This window comes from Balearica regulorum, chromosome 1 (genome assembly GCF_011004875.1).
Source record: "Balearica regulorum gibbericeps isolate bBalReg1 chromosome 1, bBalReg1.pri, whole genome shotgun sequence".
Lineage (NCBI taxonomy): Eukaryota > Metazoa > Chordata > Aves > Gruiformes > Gruidae > Balearica > Balearica regulorum.
This window is the reverse complement of record NC_046184.1, coordinates 154,606,245-154,629,591: the sequence shown is the minus strand read 5'-3', so window position 1 is coordinate 154,629,591 and position 23,347 is coordinate 154,606,245. Positions and strand designations below refer to the sequence as shown.

At 37.2% G+C, this 23,347-nt stretch overlaps 1 protein-coding gene across 3 annotated transcripts in view; it reads left to right on the top strand.

Moving 5' to 3' along the window:
- The window catches only part of MYO16 (myosin XVI), a 406,643-nt gene that overhangs the window by 288,506 nt on the left and 94,790 nt on the right, over nt 1–23,347 (top strand). For all 3 annotated transcript variants that reach the window (XM_075740353.1, XM_075740347.1, XM_075740336.1), the window contains 3 exons: nt 7,016–7,168; nt 9,584–9,784; nt 21,090–21,165. In XM_075740353.1, coding sequence (XP_075596468.1) covers nt 7,016–7,168; nt 9,584–9,784; nt 21,090–21,165 — 430 coding nt within the window. The remainder of the gene's footprint in view (nt 1–7,015; nt 7,169–9,583; nt 9,785–21,089; nt 21,166–23,347) is intronic.

The window sequence follows — 23,347 nt, the reverse complement described above, 5'->3', positions numbered from 1 at the left end:
AATCCTTCTGGTTCTTCAAATCAGGTCAGTTGATAGACAGTTTAATATCATAATTAAGAGAGCAATATGATACTAAATCACATGTCAATTTAAGCAATTCATTTTAATAGACTGTGATTGAAGATGGTTCAGGAAGAGAGAGCTGGATAAACCAGGTAGAATAACTTGTTCACTCCAGTGAGTGTGTTGGAATGACAAGGCATTAGAGTGTTGAAATGTCAAAGGCAAATGAAGAATTGGTCTAGAAACGGTTCATGAACAATGCATAGGACAATAGAAGTCAAAGAACTAGAAAAGTAAGGTTAATTATGTCTACACCAAACATCTGGTAACTTCTGCAGGTGAAATGATGTGACTGACAGCTTGTAAGGAGAAAAGTTTTATAGACGACTGCAAAGAAGGCGGCATTAGAAGTTAAAACCAGTTTAAGTGTTCAGTTTTCCTTGTACTTGCTGAACATTGATAAGCCTTGATTTTATAGAACATATGTGTGATATATTATATTTATAATAGCAAAAATAGGACATGTAATTCTAAAATAATGGTAAATAAGTGTATGGAGTAAGAGATAGTGAGTGGAGTTGTGATTTTTGGTATGAAATTTAAAAGCAGAAAGACAGAGGACAGCGTTTTTAGAAGCCATAGTCTGAGGGAGTCACTGCTCAATAAAGACTGAAAGCTTCTGAATTACCAGGACTCAGTGAGTTACTGCTCATCAGCTGAGCTATGGTAAATGACTACAGTACACTTTTAGCTCACCCCAATTACAATTTACAATCACTTCCTAGCAGTGATCATTAGCTTGGGAACAGCACTTTCCTAGAGCAGCTGCATACCTGCTGTGCCAGAACAGCTTTGTATACAGCCACACTGGAACACGGTCAGAAGTGAGCATAGATTTGTCTGTCTTATTCTGTACAGAAATGGCCTTCATTTTGTGATCATTTTGGGAAATATGAGTGCTCTACCAAAAATAGCAATGGCAGTTTTCAATGCTAGTTTTCAGTGTTTTCTTAGGTTTCCTTGTTTGAGAAGGGCTATATTTGTTTACAGTTTTATCTGCACTCCTTTAAAAGCAGAAAATATCTGCTTCTCTTCTGGTAGAGGTTAAAACTAAGTTAGATCTTATTCATGGTTCCTTCATGGCATAGTTCCAAAGAGTGCAGTCATGGAATACTGCTGTCTTTATTATACCTTTATGCAAGTATATTCTTTGACTACAAGAGCATGCAACATGAACGGAAAGAACTCATGGCCAATGAACACAGCAAGCGATAAGCAGGAGGGAAGGTTGATAAAAGTTGCCTGTACCATTTTCCCCTAATTGTTTCTTATAGCAGAAGAACCAGACCTTCGAGTAGCAAGAGTGGCTTTTCTTCCCCCTGCAGAAGGTCAGGTCTTTCTACAGAAATGGAGGTCTGTAGTTGTGGAAGCATCATAAAGAGCAATAATGCAGTTAAATGGACGCTAGTAGTCTTTTCTGTCTGATGTCTAATTCAGAGTGGTAAACTGAAAAAATATTTAGCCCTTGCTAAATAACGTGTTTAGCTCTTGCATGGTATTTTGCTTCTGTAGACCTTGTAAATTACAGAAGTATATATATACACATCCCTTTTTATAGGAAATATAAGTGCTTTATCTGAATTAGGACCACAGGTCACTGGAACAGTCAAGTGTTTCTTGACTGCCACTCAACCCTATACCCATTACAGTACGTGCGCATTATCTGTGTGATGCAGTAGAGTGCTGGGACAGGCATGGCTCCTGTGGCAGCTCCCGTGACGGCTCCGTGCAGGACATCTCTCGTGATGGAGCATTGCCTGGCCTGCTCAGAGTCACTGTGGTGAAGCAGAAGAGCTCGTACAACCCAGCTGTGTTCACAGGAATTTTCACCTCTGTTTGTTATTAGGCGTGGTAGGTTTTAACTTCTCAGCATGTTATTTCTTTAGTTAATGCTGCTGAGACTTCATTTAATTTTGTCATGTGACCTTTCCTAGCCAAAACAGCCATATTAAATTGCATTGCCTCAGCCATTAGACCGCTTCTAGCTATGCAGATGTAAGCTCGTGTTGCCTGTTTTGTAGGTGGATGGATTTGAACATACAAAAGTTACACAACTTTTCTACAGTCATTGCAGTCTCAGTGTTAGCAGACAGGAGGGCACGCACACAAGTGTCTGCATTCAGACAGTCTGAAGGAGCGTTCCAGTATTTTAGTTTATGCAGAAGAAATCAGCCGCCTTTGGTTTTGCCTGTCCAGAGCACAGATGGATGGTCCTGCTTGCCTCTGGACTAGCCTGTGCAATAGGCGGCTGCTGGTGCACACCAAGCTCTGAGACTACGTAGGTCCTGCCGGGAGCAGCTGGAGATGGGGCTGGACACTGGGACTGCCGTGGTGTCAGCTGGGACTGGGTCATGGGCAAGGTGTGGGTGGGGGGCCCAGAGAAAGCTGAGCCAGGCTGTAAAAGCCCATTCCTGCCCTTAGCGGCCAGGCAATCCTGTGTTTTAATTTGTTCCTTGACCCAGTTCCTCTGTATGGCTCTTGTCATAGCATACCCCTGTTCCCTCTCAGTCTCTTTGGTCTTTTTTTCCAGTCTGCACGCACTTTTTTCCGTATTGTGTCTTCAGTGTTCCAGCCAGCCACTGGAAAAACAGTGTTACTCAGTTTTAAAGTTGGCTTATCATATACCTGACATTAAAATGTTTGGTTTTTTCTTTATTCTTTTACGATAGACACTTCGTGGCCAAAAATAAAATCATTCATCTAAAATTGAGTTTCCCAGCGAGATTCAGTTTGTGATTGATTGGTGAAATGCTGCACAAGGACATTTATTAACTCTTCTCTTACTTTTCCACAGCAGCACCCTTTTTTATCCTACAGTACTTAGTTGCTGGCCAACTATGAGCAAAAAAAATAATTTGGAACTATTTCAGCATCTTTAATTCCAAATTCTTTCAAGGAAAAGCTGTTGTTACCATGTTTGCTTGCTTGCTTGCTTGTTTAATGCTTTTATATGTACCAAATCAAATGAGATTTCTACACTACTTTGTGTAGAAATTGTGTCCCTTTTGGAGGGGCTTTTCAGATCCTCCTTTGTGGAAAGCTTTTCAGGCAACACCTACCCATAATAAAATTTTAATCTAGCACTGAGTTCTGCTTTACTTTATTTGAGAAACACGGATCAGCTAATGACAACTAAACCCAGAGATGACATGAATTCCCAGTGAAATAAAGTTCTATAAAGGACTAATAAAAAGTTCTATAAAGGATTATGTTTGAATTTGTGTTGTTGCTGCATGGAAAACAAGAAATCTGTATTAGATCTTGTTACCCCTAAAAGGCAAGGGAAGAAATGTAATAGCTTCTGGTTTTGTTATACATTCATTAAAAATATTCTGATTGCTACTTTACATCATTAAAAAAAAAGGGGATGTAGAAGTGTTTGAGTAGCAGATACAAGGGGAACAGTGATCAAGATACTTCTGAGAAATAAGTGATTATCAACCTTAGGTTTAAAAATGTTTTCTGAGTCCATGCTCAGTAAATAGAAGATGATTCGGCCTTCCACTATCTCAGAATTACATTTCTGAGAAATGCTAGCGCACATCCTTGCAAATTAAACTTGTCATTGTAGCTTCATCATCTTGGCCCGTAACACACGACTTGATAGATGTGTTGATATGACAGCTGTAAGCTTTACTCCATGCTCTGAATACACATCCCTTGAGAGAGCTAATCCTTCTGCATCACCAAAGGATGTAAATGAGCTTTCCAAAGGGTGTTTACATCCATCTTTCCCTCAGTGATTGACAGTCACCAAGTTTTCTTTTCACAAATTCCCTCTTTTTTTGGCTATGCCTTTTCAAACAGTTATTTATATAAAGTGAAGAGCAGGAAAATTTCATTAGTCATAGGTGCTTTTCTGTCTTCAGAGTACAGTACCATTTTGGTCTTCTACCTAAATTTGAATTTGGAGTATACTTAATAATACTAACTGGTCAAATGTAGTAAAAGAAGAGAGATCAAGCTAATGCTGTCTAATGTGATGAGTACTTACTGCTTTGACCAAATGCCACTATTTTATTTTCCAAATTCTACAATTTGGATGATACTGCAGATTGTTAGTTTAAATACGTGAAAAAGAATTTATTTTTTTCTTCTAATAATATTCTAGTTGTACTTTTTGATGAAGACTTGGACAAATACATGGTGGATTTTTTTTTCACTGAGACATAATAATGATTTAGGTTTAGAAAGTAGGATTTTTTACAGGAAACATAAAATGGAGCTAATAAGAGGCATGCAAAGAACAGTTTATCAATGCTTAATGACAAAAAGTACCACAGGTAATGAGTAATGCTGCAAGGTAAAGCATTAAGCATTTAAGCATGCTTAAAGGTATTCCCACATTTGTTTTAGGTAAAAAATTCATTGTGTTTTCTTTTATTACTACTATATTTCCATCTAATTTTCATGGGTGCAATTAAGTACATGTTTAAAAAATGTAGTTTTCTGAACTTCTCATATCTTTGGTCAGAAAATATGTCATTGTTTTATATAATACTTCATATGACATCGAGTAAATGATGTTGGGTTAGCAAAGCTAGTTTAGTTCATTTTCATCTAATTTCTACGTTTCAGCTGTTTTAATTATTATGTCAACCTGTGTCAAGGCTTTTAATTCGAACCATTCATTTTATTACCTTTTCCCAGCAGGTTGTACAAAACGTTGAAATGGAGAAAGATATGATCAGAATGTCTTGCTTTTCAGCAGCCCCTGGCTGGTCTCCTGGTTCTCGTTCTGCGGAGCCATTACTCACAATCACTGCTAGAGAGAGCAGCTTAGGAGCAGCTTGCAGTTTGCATAAGCGCTTGAGCTTGCTTTCTGGTCTGGTTGGCAGAACCTTACTGTCATTATGGCAAATCTGCCAATCTGAGCGACGGTATTGTATTACTGAAAAGCACACCAGTGTATGCCATAATATACTGATCAGTAGAATTTATCAATGTGTTTTTTTCTTTACCAGCCCAACGTATTATTTATGAATATTTTAACAAAATACTATGCCTTTTACTTTTGGCAGTTAAGCCCAATGCTATTTATCAGATCTTTTTTAAGATATGACTAAGAGTCTTTCCCTTCGGCTTGAATTGTGTAGTTTAATAATTTTGCTGCACAGTCAGGTCCTCAAGTACATTTATTGTTTTTATGCATTTTAGGAGATTGGCACATGATAAAAAGTAAGCTTAAGATTATAGTGATTTTGTCAACTTTTCTTAAAGTAAAATATACCTGTGTAAAGTTAAATGACATGGTTCTCTAAATAAATCATTTGCAAATAAAGATATACGCAGCCTGCATCATTTTAAGGCTTTACACATCCTGTGAAGTATAAGCTTGTAATGTTAGGTTTGCCTTCTAAAATCATGTTATGAAGTTTCTGAAAAGATTTTGTAATTAGAATTCAGAAAGTGATTAGTAAAGCGTATTTTGCCTGCCACAAAGTTAAAAAAGTTGTCTTTTTCCATAAAATAAGTAGATAGTGTAAGTCAATTGTATACTTTCATCATTAATAAAGTGAGATAACAATCTGAATCTTTAGAAATCCCATTTTTTAAAAATAATGGTTTTATTTGAGGCTGCCTTTTGTCTGCACTATCATGCATTTGTAAAGACAGTTAATAACAGACATTTGGTTATAAAATGGGGTTTTATTTTATTTCTTCTTACTGTTATTCACACTAGACTATTTCATTGTATAGCAAGTGCAAGTTGACTATACTAGCATGAGGTGTTAATGGAAAATTCAGGCAACTGTTACACATTATTGGGTTTTTTTCCCTCATCTGGATGTTAAGCCATATAGTTTTAGGATTGATCTAAATATTTCATATTTTTTAATATGACTTGCTGGTGGAATTGCTTTTACATACTTTATTCATGGAAGATATAGTTTATGGCCAAAACAAATATATGACAAGTTTAGCCTGAAAAGCGACTCCATGAGAGCATTCCATGCATCGTGCCTCATATAAAGGGTTCTTCCACCCTTACAGGAGTTTCTGTTTTCTTAATTTCTTAGTGATAGGTAGTATAGCATTGGAGGAGATTTTAGAATTTTCCACTAAAATTTCCACTTTAATATAAATAAAACAGTGAAAACCTTTATTCCACAAAGTTATTAAATATTTACTTTTTTTTTCAGATTGTGAGCTTTGACTAAAATACGAAAAGTCCCAAAATAAGCTGATAAAACTCCCACTTGTTTTTAATTGAAAATCAGATTCCTTTTAAACTATTTTGCAAAAGTAGCACTGCACCTCTTTCACGGCAATCAAAGAAAATATTTGAGAGGCTTTTATATTATTTATCTCTCCAAACTTTGAACTTTTCTATTGAACACTGTTTTCTTGCCAACGTTCCCATAGAATACCAATAAAATGGAGAGAAGCATCTAGTAAAATGTCCCTAGGTGTTTTATAACATATATTTGGGCAAAAGACAATGAGTTCTTCAGAGACTGCTTTAGACCTCAACGACGTTACATATGGACGCAGAGTTTGAGTCTTTTCGTTAATGTTGAAATAACTACAGAGTCAGGATCCTAACCACATGTGTAGTTATTTTTTCTAAAAGCACATTGCATCTGTATAGTCTTCTTGAATATAACCTGCAGAAAAATATTAACTGTACCGATTTAAGCATAGAGTTACCACACTTCAATCTGTGGAATTAGTGTAATTTTGCACTATATTTGACAATGCTGGTATTTGATGATTCTTATGTGGAATTCGCAATGAACTGTTCAGGCAGAAAAATGTTTATTCCCAATTTAATACTAATACCTGTTAAAATGTAAATTTCCTGAGGGTCTTGCTAATCTATGGTCTTCTGGGAGATAACATGTTGTGGATTGACATTTCATCAAATTCAATATTAAATGTGCAGTAAAACCTATGCCGATGAATTATCCAGTAAAGTTCTAATACTCATTTTTTCTTCGTTTTACAATAGCTGTGTGTCAACATGACCAATGAGAAGATACACCAGTACATCAATGAAGTGCTTTTCCTACAAGAGCAAGCAGAATGTGTACAAGAGGGAGTTGCCATGGAAACGGTGTATTCTCCTGGTAACCATACTGCAGCCTTGGATTTTTTCTTTCAGGTAGTTTTCAGATGCATTTTATAACATGTATATTTATACACAGCCTCTGCATGTTAGACTAATGCAAACTTCTGCATGCATTTTCTGATTTATGAATCTGTAAAGAAGGTTATGAGTCCAAAGAGACCATAGAGAGAGCTGTCATAACTACCCTCATAGCTCAGGGGCTAACAGAGATTTGTAACAGTCCAGGGTTGAAGAAGATGTTACAGAAACTCCTTGCCCATACTGATTCATGTGTAACATCTGTTTATCATGCCATGTCCTTAATGCAGCTGTAGGACTGACAAGTCTCTGTTGTAAGCCTGACTCTTTCTTTTGTACCTGGAGCTAGTTTCTGGAGTAGAATCATAGAATCACAGAATGGTTTGGGTTGGAGGGGACCTCAAAGATCATCTAGTTCCAACCCCCCTGCCATGGGCAGGGACACCCTCCACTAGACCAGGTTGCCCAAAGCCCCATCCAACCTGGCCTCGAACATTTCCAGGGAGGGGGCATCCACAGCTTCTCTGGGCAACCTGTGCCAGTGTCCCACCATCCTCACAGTAAAGAATTACTTCCTAATATCTAATCTAAATCTATCTTCCTTCAGCTTAAATCCATTACCCCTTGTCCTGTCACTACACTCCCTGATAAACAGTCCCTCACCATCTTTCCTGTAGGCCCCTTCAGGTACTGGAAGGCCACAATTACATTTCCCTGGAGCCTTGTCTCCTCCAGGCTGAGCAACCCCAACTCTCTCAGCCTGTCCTCATATGGGAGGTGCTCCAGCCCTCTCATCAGCTTCGTGGCCCTCCTCTGGACTCGCTCCAACAACTCCATGTCTCTCCTGTACTGGGGCCCCCAGAGCTGGATGCAGTACTCCAGGTGGGGTCTCACAAGAGTGGAGTAGAGGGGCAGGATCACCTCCCTTGACCTGCTGGTCACGCTTCTTTTGATGCAGCCCAGGATACAGTTGGCTTTCTGGGCTGCAAGTGCACATTGCTGACTCGTGTTGAGCTTCTCATCCACCAACACCCCCAAGTCCTTCTCCTCAGGGCTGCTTTCAATCCATTCTCCACCCAGCCTGTAGTTGTGCTTGGGAGTGCCCCAACCCATGTGCAGGACCTTGCACTTGGCCTTGTTGAACTTCATGCGGTTCACATGGACCCACCTCTCCAGCCTGTCAAGGTCCCTCTGGATGGCATCCCTTCCCTCCAGCATGTTGACCGCACCACACAGCTTGTTGTCAGCAAACTTGCGGAGGGTGCACTTGATCCCACTGTCCATGTCACTGACGAAGATGTTGAACAGTGCCAGCCCCAATACTGACCCCTGAGAAGCACCACTGGTCGCTGGTCTGCACTTGGGCATCGAGCCATTGACCACAACTCTTTGAGTGCGACCATCCAGCCAATTCCTTATCCACCAAGTGGTCCATCCATTGAATCCATGTCTCTCCAATTTAAGCAGTGTCAAATGCCTTGCACAAGTCCAGATAGATGACATCAGTTGCTCTTCCCTTATCCACCAACACTGTTACTTCATCATAGAAGGCCACCAAATTTGTTGGGCACAATTTGCCCTTAGTGAAGCCATGTTGGCTGTCACCATTCACCTCCTTATTTTCTACGTGCCTGAGCATAGTCTCCAGGAGGATCTGCTCCATGATCTTGCCAGGCATGGAGGTGAGACTGACCGGCCTGTAGTTCCCCAGGTCTTATTTTTTTTCCCTTTTTAAAAATGGGGATAATGTTTACCCTTTCCCAGTCAGCAGGAATTTGACCGGACTGACACGACTTCTCAAATATGATGCAGAGTTGCTTAGCAACTTCATCCACCAGTTCCCTCAGGATCCATGGATGCATCTCATCAGGTCCCATGGACTTGTGCACCTTCAGGTTCCTTAGATATTCTTGAACCTGATCTTCTCCTACAGTGGTTAGTTCTTCATTCTCCCAGTCCCTGCCTTTGCCTTCTGTGACCTGGGCAGTGTGGCTCAAGCACTTGCCAGTGATGACTGAGGCAAAGAAGTCATCAGCCTTCTCCATATCCTGGGTCACCAAGTCTCCCATTTCCTTCCAGAGAGGGCCCACTTTTTCCCTAGTCTTCCTTTTATCACTAACATACCTATAGAAAATTTTCTTATTGCCCTTAACGTATAACTTCTAAGAAGGAAGTAGCTTAAACGGTTTCCTAAAAGATCATCAATAATTACTAGTTTTGGCAACTGAAATATTATTCCCTACATTTCTTGTAGAATTATCTGAGGTGCATAGCCTTGGAGACTTACCAGAATATTTTAAACATTTTTTCCTTTTCTTTGAAGTGATATATGTTTCTGCTTACTAAATTACAAGCTGTGTTACTCTACAAGGAACAACTGAAATTCTACTGCTTCTGTATAAACCCAGAAAAATCTATTTTTCATTTCAGAAACCATCAGGCTTTTTGTCAATGCTGGATGAAGAAAGCCAATCTATTTGGTCAGTGGAACAGAGTCTTTCTAAACGCATTCAGTCTTACCTGGATACATCAGACACAAATACAGTATATTCCTCCACAAAAGATGGAAATGGTAACCTTGCCCCAAAGGATCAGGGCTCCACCTTCAGTGTTATGCATTATGCTGGGAGGGTAAGTTGTTTGAATGATTCGTTACACACAATTAATGAAAAAGAGTGAACAAAACAAAATTCTGCATGGATTCTCTAACTCCTGGCTATAACAAACTATTTACTTTCTAGTGATGAATTTTCGGAGGACAGCTTAGAATCCAATGCAATATCTAGTGTATAAAATCTGTAGTTTGTATCACATTGCACAGATTTTGGCTATCTAATTCTAGCTCCTAAATTATATCTTCATTGTAAGCACTTTATGAAAAAGGGGGTGATTCAGATACCTCAGCACAAATGTTTAATGCCATTTTAGTTGGCTGTCACTTTGCTTTCAGATGTTCCAGAACATAATAGGTTCCCTGTAGATCCTGTGCCATATATGTAGATACCTTGGATACCAGCATGCATCTGGTAAAAAAACCACTACAGTTTTTTGTTAGTTGACACAATCAAAATATATTTTTTTCCATTTTTCTTCAAAATCCAAGAACTTACTAAGTGTCTCTGAATATGGCTATAAAACAGGATGAATGTTTTGCATTTTTCCTCCTGCAGTGTTCACCGGAAAAGCATAATGAATTCTGTTAAATAGATCTCCTACCCTTTTCTTTCCAATACTCTCTCATTTTCACATTGTCTCCACAACCACCCGCAGCCCAAAGCAAGCAAAATAGGTATGTGTTTAAAGCGATAATAATTTTTTTAGATAATCTGACAGATTGGCCTCTCTGTGATTAATCTGACATGCTGCCACTTCTCTCTGTTCAAAGCATGGTATTTGAAATGAGCTAATGAATATAGATTGTATGGGTACAATACAATGGGGGCTCTTAGTTATCGCTTTTCCAAAATTTCCACTGAAATCAGGTGAGAACATAGGCAGAAGGCTGCAGGAACCAGTCCTTACATCTGAACAAATTGTTCTGCGTCCTTTCGCACTTTCTAAGTCTTATGCAGATGATCCCATGAGCTATCCGTCCACTGATGAAGTCTCACAAAAGCTTTGTGCATAGCACATTTAGAAACTGTTTAGCTGCTGTGCCTGGGAACCACTGCATCGTGATCATATGCACTGCATTGTTTATAAATATAACTGTAAGTGCTATTAGTTGATGACTTAGCTAGTAGGTCACTTTAAACCTGAGATCTCGGTAAAGCCTGCTGTCAGGCAGAACCTGGCTTTTTCAGCATTTACTGGCAGCGCCTGATACGTACCTAATCACCTCAGAATCCTCTGTGGAAGGGCATGTGGAAACTGCAGGTGCTTCAGTATAACCAGACAACTGACACCTGGACGCTCCTCTCCTTACCTAAGCAACAGACAGAAGAGATGAGTTCAATGAGCAAGAAATTGGGCAGCTATGATAAAGTCTTTTGATTAGAATGCCTATTGCAATTCTAAACCAAATGTAATAGCTTTGCTGCTGCTTAGTGAGAGAGGTAATTAGAGCAACCTTCCCTCACATGATTTTCTGAGTAGCAAATGCAGGGGGGTTATCTGCTCTGCTGCTAAAAAACCACTTTAGATTCAGAAAGGAGTTCTACGTACTTGCTAGGGTAAGAACACTGGAAAAATAACTCTAATCCATGCTGTTAAAGGTTCTGGATGACACACTTTCTGAGATGGTGAATATTTTCAGTGCAGCAGATTTATGCTGTGGAACACCCACTCAGTCAACTATTGGTAGTGGGCACTCTTATGAGGCATGTTCAAGGCTTGTCTCCAAGTCACCAAAAAAAGACTTGCTGGCTCTGTCATATCTCGAGGTAACATTATATCCCCTGAGCTGTCCAGAGCAGATGAGAGGTTGGAATGTGCACGCTTAGGCTTCTTTAACCAGATTAGGGTCCTTTGCTGCAATATAAATGGGGAAAGGTCTGTTTTGTGGCTCCTCATTTGGAAATGAAGGCGATGGAAGTGTTGAGTAGTGTTCTGACGCAGGCAAATTTGTTCCTGCCCAATGATAGAAATGTGGTCATTATGGAAAGGATTAAGACTATTTGGGCAGTGCTTAAATTCCTAACCTAAATACTCTGAATAACTCCCTGGAGGCTCTTCTTTCATCCTAAGACCTTCTACTTAGACTCAAATTATTTGCCAAAGTTAAGTGGTTTGAATACCTTCACTATTGGGACTTTTCAGTAGGAATGCGAGCATGCAGTGGTTAGATATCAGCACAACGAAGATTTTGTGGAACTTATTAGCACTTAAAGTGATAGAGTTAAGAGCTTACCGTAGACTGCAGATGTCTAAATCGGTTTATAAATCTGTTCTGTACTTGTTACGTAAATATTTTTTTTATGGAGTTCTGTTGTGATTATACAAATTTATGACAATAGCTCCAAAAGGTTCCACACAACAAAAAAATGACATGGAAGAAGCAGCAAGGCAGCTGCATTAAAATCACAACCAGGATAATAAGCACATTTCTTCAAAATGAAAAATATGTTTTTCTTATTCTCTGAAGAAGCACTCAGTAGGAAAATTTGTTAAGATAAAAGTTTCAGGTGCCCAGTTCTTAAAGTTAAACTGTGAGTGGTAAGGAGTACACTTTTCATTAACGTGTGTTTTAGCCTTGCATGGTTGTTTAGATTTTTTTGTTTTATAACATAGACACTTGGTTTGACCTTTTCCTAATAATAGTAATGACATTTAATCTAAAAGTATTAACAAATAGACAGTTCTCCAAGTAATGTAAATTCACACATTCTTTTGAAGTCAATGGAGATCCTTTGATTTACATTGGCCAAGGAACTATTCCAGACAGTCAGGTTGTTCTTTGCATCCTTACGACAGTAAAATGCTCGGCCCTGCCAAAACAGAAAAGTTCCCGTGCAAGTGCTTAACTCTCTTTAATTTAATAGTGATTCAGCAAAACCCTTAAAGGCACTTGCATTTTTGATATCTCATGGAACTGTTATCTAGCTATCATAGATTGAAATTTGCAGTGATTTATGATACATATTTACATAAAATCTGATGATAGCATTACTATACTAAATAATGACACAAACTGAGTTTATTCTGAGACTAGTATGTCTTCATAAGCTGATAAATTGAATATGAAAAATTAGGATTTCAAAACTGCTGATGCTGTTCTTTAGATTGTGCTATTAATACATTTAGTAGCTTTTTACAGAAGTCATTTGTGGTTTATGCTTTATGAAAATTGTTAAAGGATCAAGCTTTTAAATATATCAAGTTTTATTGGCACTCAAAAATAAGAATTTCATATATAAAGTAACAGTATAGTTCGGCAGGTTTTGAGAGCAACTTTTATAGTCTGATATCAATTAAATGAGTCTAAAGTAAGTGAAGTATGAAGCAATCTTTCTCTGCATCATTACCTTCAGAGATCCCCAAAATTAAAACAAGGGGGCTTGATTTTATTCTCACTTACCACAATTTTTCACTGATTGTGACTCCTGTAGCTTGGTAAAGCTTCTCATTATTTACATTATTATAACTGAAAGATGAATCAGACCCAGAGGGTAGAAAAAGAATTACCAGTAAAATGTGACAGGTAATTGAACATGAAATTTTTCACTTCTAGTCTTAATCATTTATATTCGGGTGATGTGTCTAGGCTGGTGTTCGTGGAGGAAGTCACACTGAATGCAGGCTCTGTGTTAAACAGAAGGCAGACACCCTGATTTCTCTAGGTAACAAAAGTTGTAACTGCAATTTAGTTCACAGCCAATGTGAAACAGCTGCTACTCTGAGTCATCTAGAGCAAAAATAAAGCAAAACAATATTCTATGTTGGACCTGGTGTGAATCTCGTATGGACCCTTGTAACTTGGGCTCCTTTCATCAGTAGTTTATGTATGTAGCTCAAAGTCCAGAAAGAATTGGGTTCACATCTTTATTCAGATATTTACAGTAGCTATTGTAGCAACTCAAAATGCAGTTATACTGGAAAATGCAGCTATTAAAAATACTACCTTAACCAAGAGACCTCTTCTATGTATTTAATTGAGACTGACAGGCAGCCTTTTGTGAACAAAACTGATTTCTCTAGCTTTATGTTATGAGAGAATTACAGGTGATACAGATGTGTCCATGCAGTTTTAAAGACCTCTAACTTGTTCATATCTTAAATATTTGTGTCAGCATAGTCACAGAAAAATTATCATTTCTTCCAGTATCAAGTAATTTTGATTGATAGTAGTCATGCATTGTCAGGTATTGTCCGCTCCCTTATGTTTTATGCTCAGTAGCTTTTCCTAGGACTACACATACCTTATTGTTGTTCCAATCCTAATTAGCCTTAGACCATTCCAGAAAAGGCAGCACTGAGAGAAAGAAGAGATAAGGGGTCAAAAGTGAAAAAAGAAAGCATGAGGTCAAAGTGAGCCTAAGAAGGCATATGGGAGAAGAGAGTCAGAGTAATGTGTAAGGGAGAAAATCCTGAAGAACTTGGAATCTATACTTGAATTTCTGAAATGAAAACATTGCTTTAAGAAAATCTATATGTATGATATAATTCTGAGAGACCTTTGATTTTGTCTTACTTTCTTTACTGTTTTGGAACGAAGAAAGTGGAATAAAAAAAGGAAAGCAATATGCACAAGTAAGCGTCTGCACATAGAAGAAATCAACGCAGGAGTGACATATTTTTGGTGGAAGTTGAGAGAGAACACTGTATTACATAAATGTGACAGAATGATCCTGTGGAAGAAAAAACCCAACCTTTTCTTCATTTCTCTTGAATTTTACTATTATACCTGCACAACACTAAATCTGTCTTTTTCTGCATGAGCAATATGGTACAGTTAAACTATATGAACACATGCTTAGCAAAAGCCGCTGTGAGCATTAGTACTTGATCGTATCAAGTATTTTACTTTATCTCCCAGTTTTAATTTTGCAGCAGAACAGAATCCTACGATGCCTTGACACATTATGAGTCTCTTCTAAGAGCTATTTAATGTCTTGGTATCAGTGCTATAAGACAAAAAGCTTATCTGTTCTGTTCAGGCAGAAGGTAGAAAAGAATGATTTAGGTTTTGTATGACTAAAAAAAAAAAAAATCCTAGTGGAAGGCTTTATCTGAAGGTTGTTTAACACAATTCCCTGAACACTGGCAGTCTGATCTCTTCTGGAAAAATTCTGCTCATCTGGGGCATTGCTTTGTTTCTGATGGGTAACATGAACGCGGGTATTCTCAGCAGCTTCGCATGGAGACTGTCTGCCTGGCAGCACTGTTCTACGCTGCAAGCTTGCCTTGAGGAAGCAAAGCGTTTTATGGGTGCAGTCGATCAATGCATCTGACCATCATCTGAAACTGTACTAAGAAAGTGTAATACTGGATTTCTAGGTACTTTTATTGATAACATTAATATTTACATTGTGGGCTTCCATGTAACGAAGGGCTTCACATGAATTAAATCTCTGAACTGTCAGCCTTCCTGACAGTCATGATTTTTGAAGAATAACATTCCATCACCAAACTTTCTTGAGGATTCAAAGTTTGGGGGTTTTTTGTTTGCTTGTTTGGGGTTTTTTTTTAATTTTATGGAATAATTAACGTATCAATAAGTACATCAGAAATATATTGTCTTAGCACAATGCCAAGAGACACAGCTTTACCTAGTAGTGGTGTTGAACATGCCGGTGTTCAAGGTAACAAGCTACTTGCCCATTGTTCGTGTAATCTGAATAATATGTCATCATAATTTAAGCTTTGTGCAGTTTGAATTCATACCTGAATTTACAAATGTGATAAGCCCCCTGATAAGGCTGCTGTTTGCCTTGCCGCTGTTTTGATGTACAGTACTGTGATAAACCGATCAGACCAAAAGACTAACTTCTTTGCTCTATAAACCAGTGCACATAATGTCCTTTAAGTGCAGATCAATGTCTGTTCCATTTCTCAGCTATGGGCATTTCAAAATACCTCTCAGCTGTCAGCTCACCTTCACCAAGGTAGTCTTTTCTGAAATGCCTTATATATCCCGAGCAGAGTCTGAAACTGAACCTCTAAATCAAAAGACAAAAGGAGAAGGATTAATCAATAAGGATGCTTTCATTTTCTCTATTTTTCCCCAGGCTGAATCCCCAGACATAACAATCAAATCAGTCTAGTCTAAGCTATACCAAAGCCTATAAAGGCTACTTGACAAAGATTCTCTTTTTCACACAGACAAGATAGTTGTGCTTTTTCTCTCTTTCTCTCTCTCTTTCTTTCTTTAAGTAGACTTGATTTTGGACATTCACTTACAGGAGAAAATAATAGGAGACTTCTCCCCACCCTCCCATTTTGTTTCTAAACATCTGCTGGTTTCAATATGGTACTATTTCTGTTACAGTGTTAGAATAAGACTTTATAGACTGTAAAAAATTATTTACTTCACTCATTGCTTAACAAGACTTGTTTTTGGAGGGTGAGAAGCCCAGTGATCCTAAAAAAAAAAAAAAATTGGCACATTCAAGTTTTTAAATGATAACACTCACATTTAAGTACTGGCAGAAAATTAACAATGACAAGTGACACTCTGTGCATTGAAATTGTCCTTGGAAGTGTTCTCAAAAAATTCTCTTTTAACTAAATGAACTGTTTCCTTATTGATTAAATTTAACAACACATGCAAAACTGTTTACATTTTGTTATTAAAATAGTAAAATTTTCCCTTTTAACTGTGAATGGAGCCAAATCAACCTTAACATTCCAGGTAGCATTTTCCTAGCTTGTTTTAGAGTTCCTACTGGATCATCCATTAACCATGAGTGGTTTTGGCCTGTCACAAGATATGAAAACTATTTACAAAATAGAGTATTTGAAGGAATTGGTGAAAATTACTTGTAAATGTGGCCCTGTTGATAAAGTATATTGGGAAATCAAATAAAATTAGATAAAGTCCCTTACCAATTCAGAATAGAAATTTCTGAGAGAAGATGTACAATGGAGTGGCAAAAGGATGATTAATGAATCAAAGAGGCAAGGGTATGTAAGAAGATAAGAGGAACATGCAGTTCCCAAAGTCAGCTCTGTCCACATTTTGTGTTTGAGCCTCCCATTTTCTGGGTGTTGTTTGTATCTGCTAGTTCTCATGATATTAAAAGCAGCTATGTCAACTTAAATGACCAGAGAAAAGGTTCAAAACAAATAAAATTAAGTGTTTTTTTGCATTGCTAGTAACAAGTGAAACTCCATGCCACAGAGTTAATGAGTTCTGGAAACAGAGACTCGAGGAGGAAACATCAGTCAAGAGATATTAAACACGAAGATGAGATACAGGCTGCAGGTCAGGAGCTCTCTAATGGGCAGAGCCCTTGAAGCTGAGAGGGGAGCTGGTGGGAGACAGAGTGGAAGTATTCCTCAATATTTTTCCCTAAATATCAGGACTAAATGAACATTTGGCCTGCCCCACTACCACTGTGCTTAGGTTAAGCTCTCTTCCTTTCTGAGCTTAAATCAAGATGGAAAGCAAATCAAATCACTTTCTTATTTTAATCTGGTTTAATGAAATAAAATGCAGTGTGGAACTGCACGTTATTTCCTTTTTTAATAAAGATAGTTCAACTAGTTCAGACCGTATCTAAATATCTTGTTTCCTTTGGGTAACACAGATATGTAGGTTTACATACTGTCTGCCCCAAAGAGTTCATTATGTAAAGCAAGATAGAGCAAACAGCTGCAATACATAGAAGTGAGAATAAGGAGTATGTTTTATAATACCAGAACCATGATCTAAGCAAATGCTTGTTTCCTGTCTGAATCATACAACATTTGTTTAGTTTTTGTCTCCTCAGAATAATCATCCACTGTGCTTGAGTGCCAGTCAGTGCAGAGTTTTGGGCAGGTTTAGTTTGGAAACCCGATGGAAGAAAACTGGAGGAAAGATATGTGCTTTAGGCAAAGTGCTATGCAAGTTGGCATCTCTGATGAGGGCAGGATTAAATTAACAAAATTGGCAGCTTGAAGAGGATTTCTTTCTTTTTCTCTTTTATGGCACTGACAATGAATATGGAACCCTAGAGTGCCATTTCATTGAGTCAGTTTTCATGTCTTTAGGCACTGAATTAACTTACCAAGTCTGTGGGAAAACTGTTAGAGAGTTAGCAATTTCTTCGTAAAAGGGAATCCTACTAACTTTTGTGTATTTTATGTGATATGAGAGGTGTCTTATGAATATAGTTCTAGAAGTTGGTGATGTATTATACCAGCACCAGTACTGAAACTTCTCCCTGTTTCAATCGGGCACTTAGTTGTAATATAGTATCTCTGACTGCTACACTTACCTACTCTTCCCACCAACTCTCTTCTAATTTAGTTAAAGCCTAAGACACTCAATTAGGACCTGGCATTACGGATTTGTTGGATAAGTTCTGCTAATTATCTTTTATGGACCAGTATGGTAGAACATTTACTTTAAGTACACTAAAAGCATTTAATAGTATACTTAAATTAATCTAATAGTTTGCTAACTATGTTGTATGTTCTTAGGATATGCAATTAGAAAATTATATAACATTGCATCTCTCATGGAAAAGAACGTAATTCTATTGTTATACCTTTTCTATGTCAGATGCCATACTAATTACATCATTTGACAATTACTAACTATAACAGATTATACACATCCAAGTCATATAATCTCTTTCATGAGTAAAATAGCATTACATAATTGTCAAACGACCCAATGGAAAACAAAATTAATGCACTGATTAGTATTACTAATCTTAATTATATATTTACAGCTTTATTAAATATACAAGGATAAAATTTCCCCAACTACCTAAGGGATTTAGTATATAGATCCAATAAAAAAACTTAAAAAAGACTTTAGATAGAAACATGGTCCCAAGGTAAATACAAAGAAACCGTATTCTAAGAAGTTCTCATTAGGTGTCTACATAATCCTAGAGGTACTACAATCTATAATTTTCTTCCTTTTTAACTTAAAAATTCCCTTTGGGTTCTGCTGCCATGCAAGCCAGAGCTGTTTATATCTAAAGCCTGTAAAAATTAACTAGTTCTTTGTCCTCCATCCCCATAAAAAGTGAAAGATGCCAAACACCCATTCATTTTGTGGAAATGAGCTTTCTGCAAAATTCCCCTTTCATTCAGAGAGCTGGGAAGTAGTACTTACCCTCTATGTAGTCATCTAGAGGTGACAGCTTTCATCTTAGAAATAGGAAGCAGTGGTATAACTACTACTTTAACCTGAGGGGATGTAAATATGGAAACCTTGCTTGGTGTGGGAGTGACCAAGCTCCAGGATGGGGATAACGTTAGAGTTTGGAGCAGGAACGGGAAAAGCACTTCCTTCTTTAAAGCTAAATGTGCATGCAGCATAGAAGTCTAGATTAACAGAATATCCAGAAAAATCTTAGGGATTAAGTTATTGTTATGCCATACCTCAACATGAAGGGAGAAACAGTTTTTTTCAACCCTGAGCAGTCTGTCCTCTCAAGCTAACAAAACTGCCTTGAGAGGTAAGAAATGTAAATTCACACCTCAGAGGAGAGAAGTGCAGAGGAGAAAGAGGGAAATTCCCCAGGTAGGCTGGCTAAGTGTGCACAAATGTCTCACTTGGACTAATCTTTCTCCTCAGTCAGGTAATTAGCTTTGAAGAAGCACTAAATTTGTGTGGCTAGATTGCCTTGAAACTCTCATCTAACTTGGATGTTTCTGCCCTGTTTTTGGCAGAGTTCTATACTATTAGTAAACACACTTGCTATTGTCAGCCACATTAAAAAAAAAAAAAAAAAAAACAGAGTAAAAAATGGCAGGAAGTTCAGTTATTTGAAAGAGTAGTTCTAAGAAAGCGTTCTAGGCTGTGGTTCTGGGTGAAAGTAGGTATCTTTCTACAATGCCAAGTTAGGTGACTAAAATTCCATTATAAATTATATATATATTTCCTGTTCACGAGTTCTAGGGCATTTCCCAATCAAGAAACTATTTGAATTCAGTCCCATGCTGAGTCACATAACCCTCTCTTGATGCTGGCCTCAAAGTCTAGCCAGTCCAATCCTTCCTTCCATTCCATGGGCCAGTCACATAAGGATTGGGCATCATCGTGGTTTCTTGGCGGAGTTCAGATCCATTAAGGGACTGTAGCCTTTAGAGTCTCTGCGACAGCTTAGTCCTCTGCTGCAACTGGAGATGTGTATATCAGGGCTAACTGTCTGTACTACCCTCATGCGTAGTGAATGGAACAAGCACTTGCTAGGATGGGGTTCATCCCGTTGAAAAATAGGGCAAGTGAATCATGGTGTAGAATACCTTTTTCCTCCATATAAATAGAAGTCATTTTTGACTGCCTGTAGTGCAGGTACCCATTCCTACATAAAGTGAGATAAATCCCATCAGTTGTATGTAGACCAGTTTTCAAACCAGGACTTAAATAGCACAGTTCATATTGAAAGTTGTGCCCTAGGTCCGTCTTTAATATAGATTGACATGCTAACCAAGATGCAAAAAATATTCACAATTTATTGATATGTAAATTCTTTTTCACTGTTTTATTTTAATCATTGTATGCTGTGAAATATTGATATTCTAAGAAAAATAAACTTCAGTTGGGAAATGCAAAAAGAGAGCAATGTGATAATGGTGATGGAAATGTTTTAACTCTGGCATTTTGGGCTCAGTGACTGCTTTTTGGTCTTAGTGCTGGTTTTCTGTATGGTGGCTCCTGGGATGGGCTCAATGTTAAAACAGCCACTTGGGCATACTTCTTCATTTTGGATGTACCTTCAGGAGCTCTGGCTAGAGCCTTGTGTTTTGCTCACTTCTCAGAGTGCCCACCACATGTGTAGGAGTTTATCTACAGTTAGATAACTGTCTGTTCTTGAAATTATGGCATCAGGCAACTAAGATGATCCAAAATCCTCATGTGCATAGTTATTGGAAGGGTAAATGGGATTGGTACATAACCTATAGACTGAACTTGCCTCCAGTGGAAATATAAATGGCTGGAACTTGTCTTGAGTGTGAGCTGGGACTCAGATTGCTCCATGGTCAGTGTGGAGAGTTTCCCATTGACAAGGAGGTCTCCCTCTCATCCTACAGGGAAAGTGATGTTTACGTCAGTGTCTTCTGCTCTACACTACACTTCTGATTCAAAGTCTTCCATTGTGTAAGTGTTTTAGAATCAGTCTGATGAAATTTTTGTATACTTGCAGAGACACAGAATGTTTCACAACCAGTTCTTCTGGTTAGTATAGTTGGGGCTAAGAAAGTAACAAAAGACGCTACATGGTGCCAGCCTTTAACTGTTGAGTGGAAAAAAACATAGCTTCATTTCTACTGCTGAAAGATTTTTGAAAGATGCATTGGTCATTACTAATGATGTCACACTATTTTATTTTAGGTTACTTACGAAATTGCTGGTGCAATAGAAAAAAATAAAGATTCCCTTTCACAAAATCTCATATTTGTAATGAAAAGTAAGTAAATGGTTTTGTGGTTGCTGTTGTTAGAAATCAAGACATTATGACTTGATTTAATTTTCATTTTAGTTTTAAGAGAAATTTTTATATATATGCTTTCCAGTAAAAAAAATAATTCACCCTCATCTTTTTGAAGTATGTACACATTGTTTGAAATTTGCTCTAATTTAGAAAGCTTTTAGAATTCATGAAGTGTCTTCGTCATGTGATGTGATGTAAAGAACAAGGTATAGTGTGATAAATGTGTATGACAAAGTAATTGAGTATTAATCAAAACAAAAACAAAAACAAAAAAACAAACCAGAAAATAGGAAAAGGAAATAAAGCTCCCAAAATGATAAAGACTGCAGTGGAATGCAATTCACTGCTTGAGTACCTTTCTAAAAGCAGGAACTTGTGGGCGTTCTTATGTTTTTCAGTGAATAGATACAAATGTCCATTGACATACAAAATTAAATACATTTCCATGTGTATATTATATAATTATGCCTAATAATAATGAATCCCATTTTATTAATTAATGATTCATAATTAGATTATTAAAAACCTCCATCATTTACCCTTTCTATGAAGAAAAACAAAGCCAGTTCTTCAGGGAAATGTCAGGGTATCCTGAGATGTTATTTGTCTTTTCTCCAACCACTGTAGAGTCTTTCACTTAATATATTATATACTTATATTTCTTTCCATAGAAATAGAGGTCTTTTGGACATCACATTTGTCTTCCAAATCAGCCCCACTGTTGCAGTGTGTTGTTTTTTAGCAACTTTACTGTGAAATTACCTAAACTCCCTAGTAAAATGATTGATGTATTTTAAAGGCAAACAGTGTACATTAAGGATGAAGAAAAAAAATTGAATAATTGATCTTGAATATAATCTTATTGATTATAGTTGTAGAGACATTCTAGTTCTCACTACTTGGAATTTGCATGATAATCTGCTAGAGAGTATAAGAAGGTATGGCAACTTCCAGTACGTTCTACAAGAGAGAGCATTCTTCCATTCTCTTACATAGACTCCTTTTGCACTTTCATTGCTGCTTTGTGTAATCAGCTATGCGACTGTTAAAAGATAAGAGTGGAGGATTGAGTATAAAATATTTGATATGCCGAGAGTGAGTGTATATATAATTAAGAAGTCATAATGATAACAATTATAATTAATGTAAAAATTCTGAAGGCAGAATATTTACAATCATGCAAGTCATTTAAGGGCTATATGTTCCTTCTTTTTTTAGGTGACTTTGGCTTAAAACCTATTGATTGTCAGTGATATATTTCTTTCAGGATCAGTTTCATAAGTTATGTAGACATATACCTTAAGTTCATGTTTCCTTTAATTTTCCTTGATTTTAGTTTCCTTAATCAAAGCTTTAAAATGCTAACAGCATTAAAGTATTTGTCATATGTGTGTAAGAATGTGGAACATACCTATTTGACAAATAAATCAGGAGAGAACATTGACATAGGTTTTATCTGTTTTAATTTGAAAGACATAATTTTAATGTCTTTCCGAATGCTACTTATTACATTTATCCATATTTTTAAAATATGGAGGTTTACTATGTCTGCTGATTGTGCTGAACTTGTTTCAAGTATTTGCTTTACTATCTTCCTCATAATTTTATTATACCTGTTAAGTAAGGAATAGTAATCTCCACAGAAAAAGGGAAACACATCTCTTACACTTAAGCATCTAGCAAATACATCTTTAGACAGCTAATAAAAAGCAAACTGAGGATTTCTACCTGCTATGCTAATCTTGATGACTTTATTTATGATGCTTATCATGGGTTTTTGTTTGTTTTATTCACATGATGCATGTGATCATAATATGTTTGTTAGTTCTCAAAAAAAAAAGGTAATTAAAATTAAAGATGATTAAGGGTGTATCACATAACAGGTTTTTAACACTTATTGGTGCTGTGGCAGTACAAACAGCATGTAATTACCATGTTCATCTCAAAAAGCCCGTGACCATAATCTCATAAAGCATAACTTGCATGAAATTAGTATGAAGTATCTGTCTTAAAATTCAGATTTTTGTTTTAAAAAACACCTCTTGGAAGAGTATTTGTTTTGTACTAATTATCACCACCCCATCAAGCATATATGGGATTGTCTTTTTTCTGTAAATATTTGTAAGTGTGGTCTTGATGTAGAGAAATGTGAACCCAG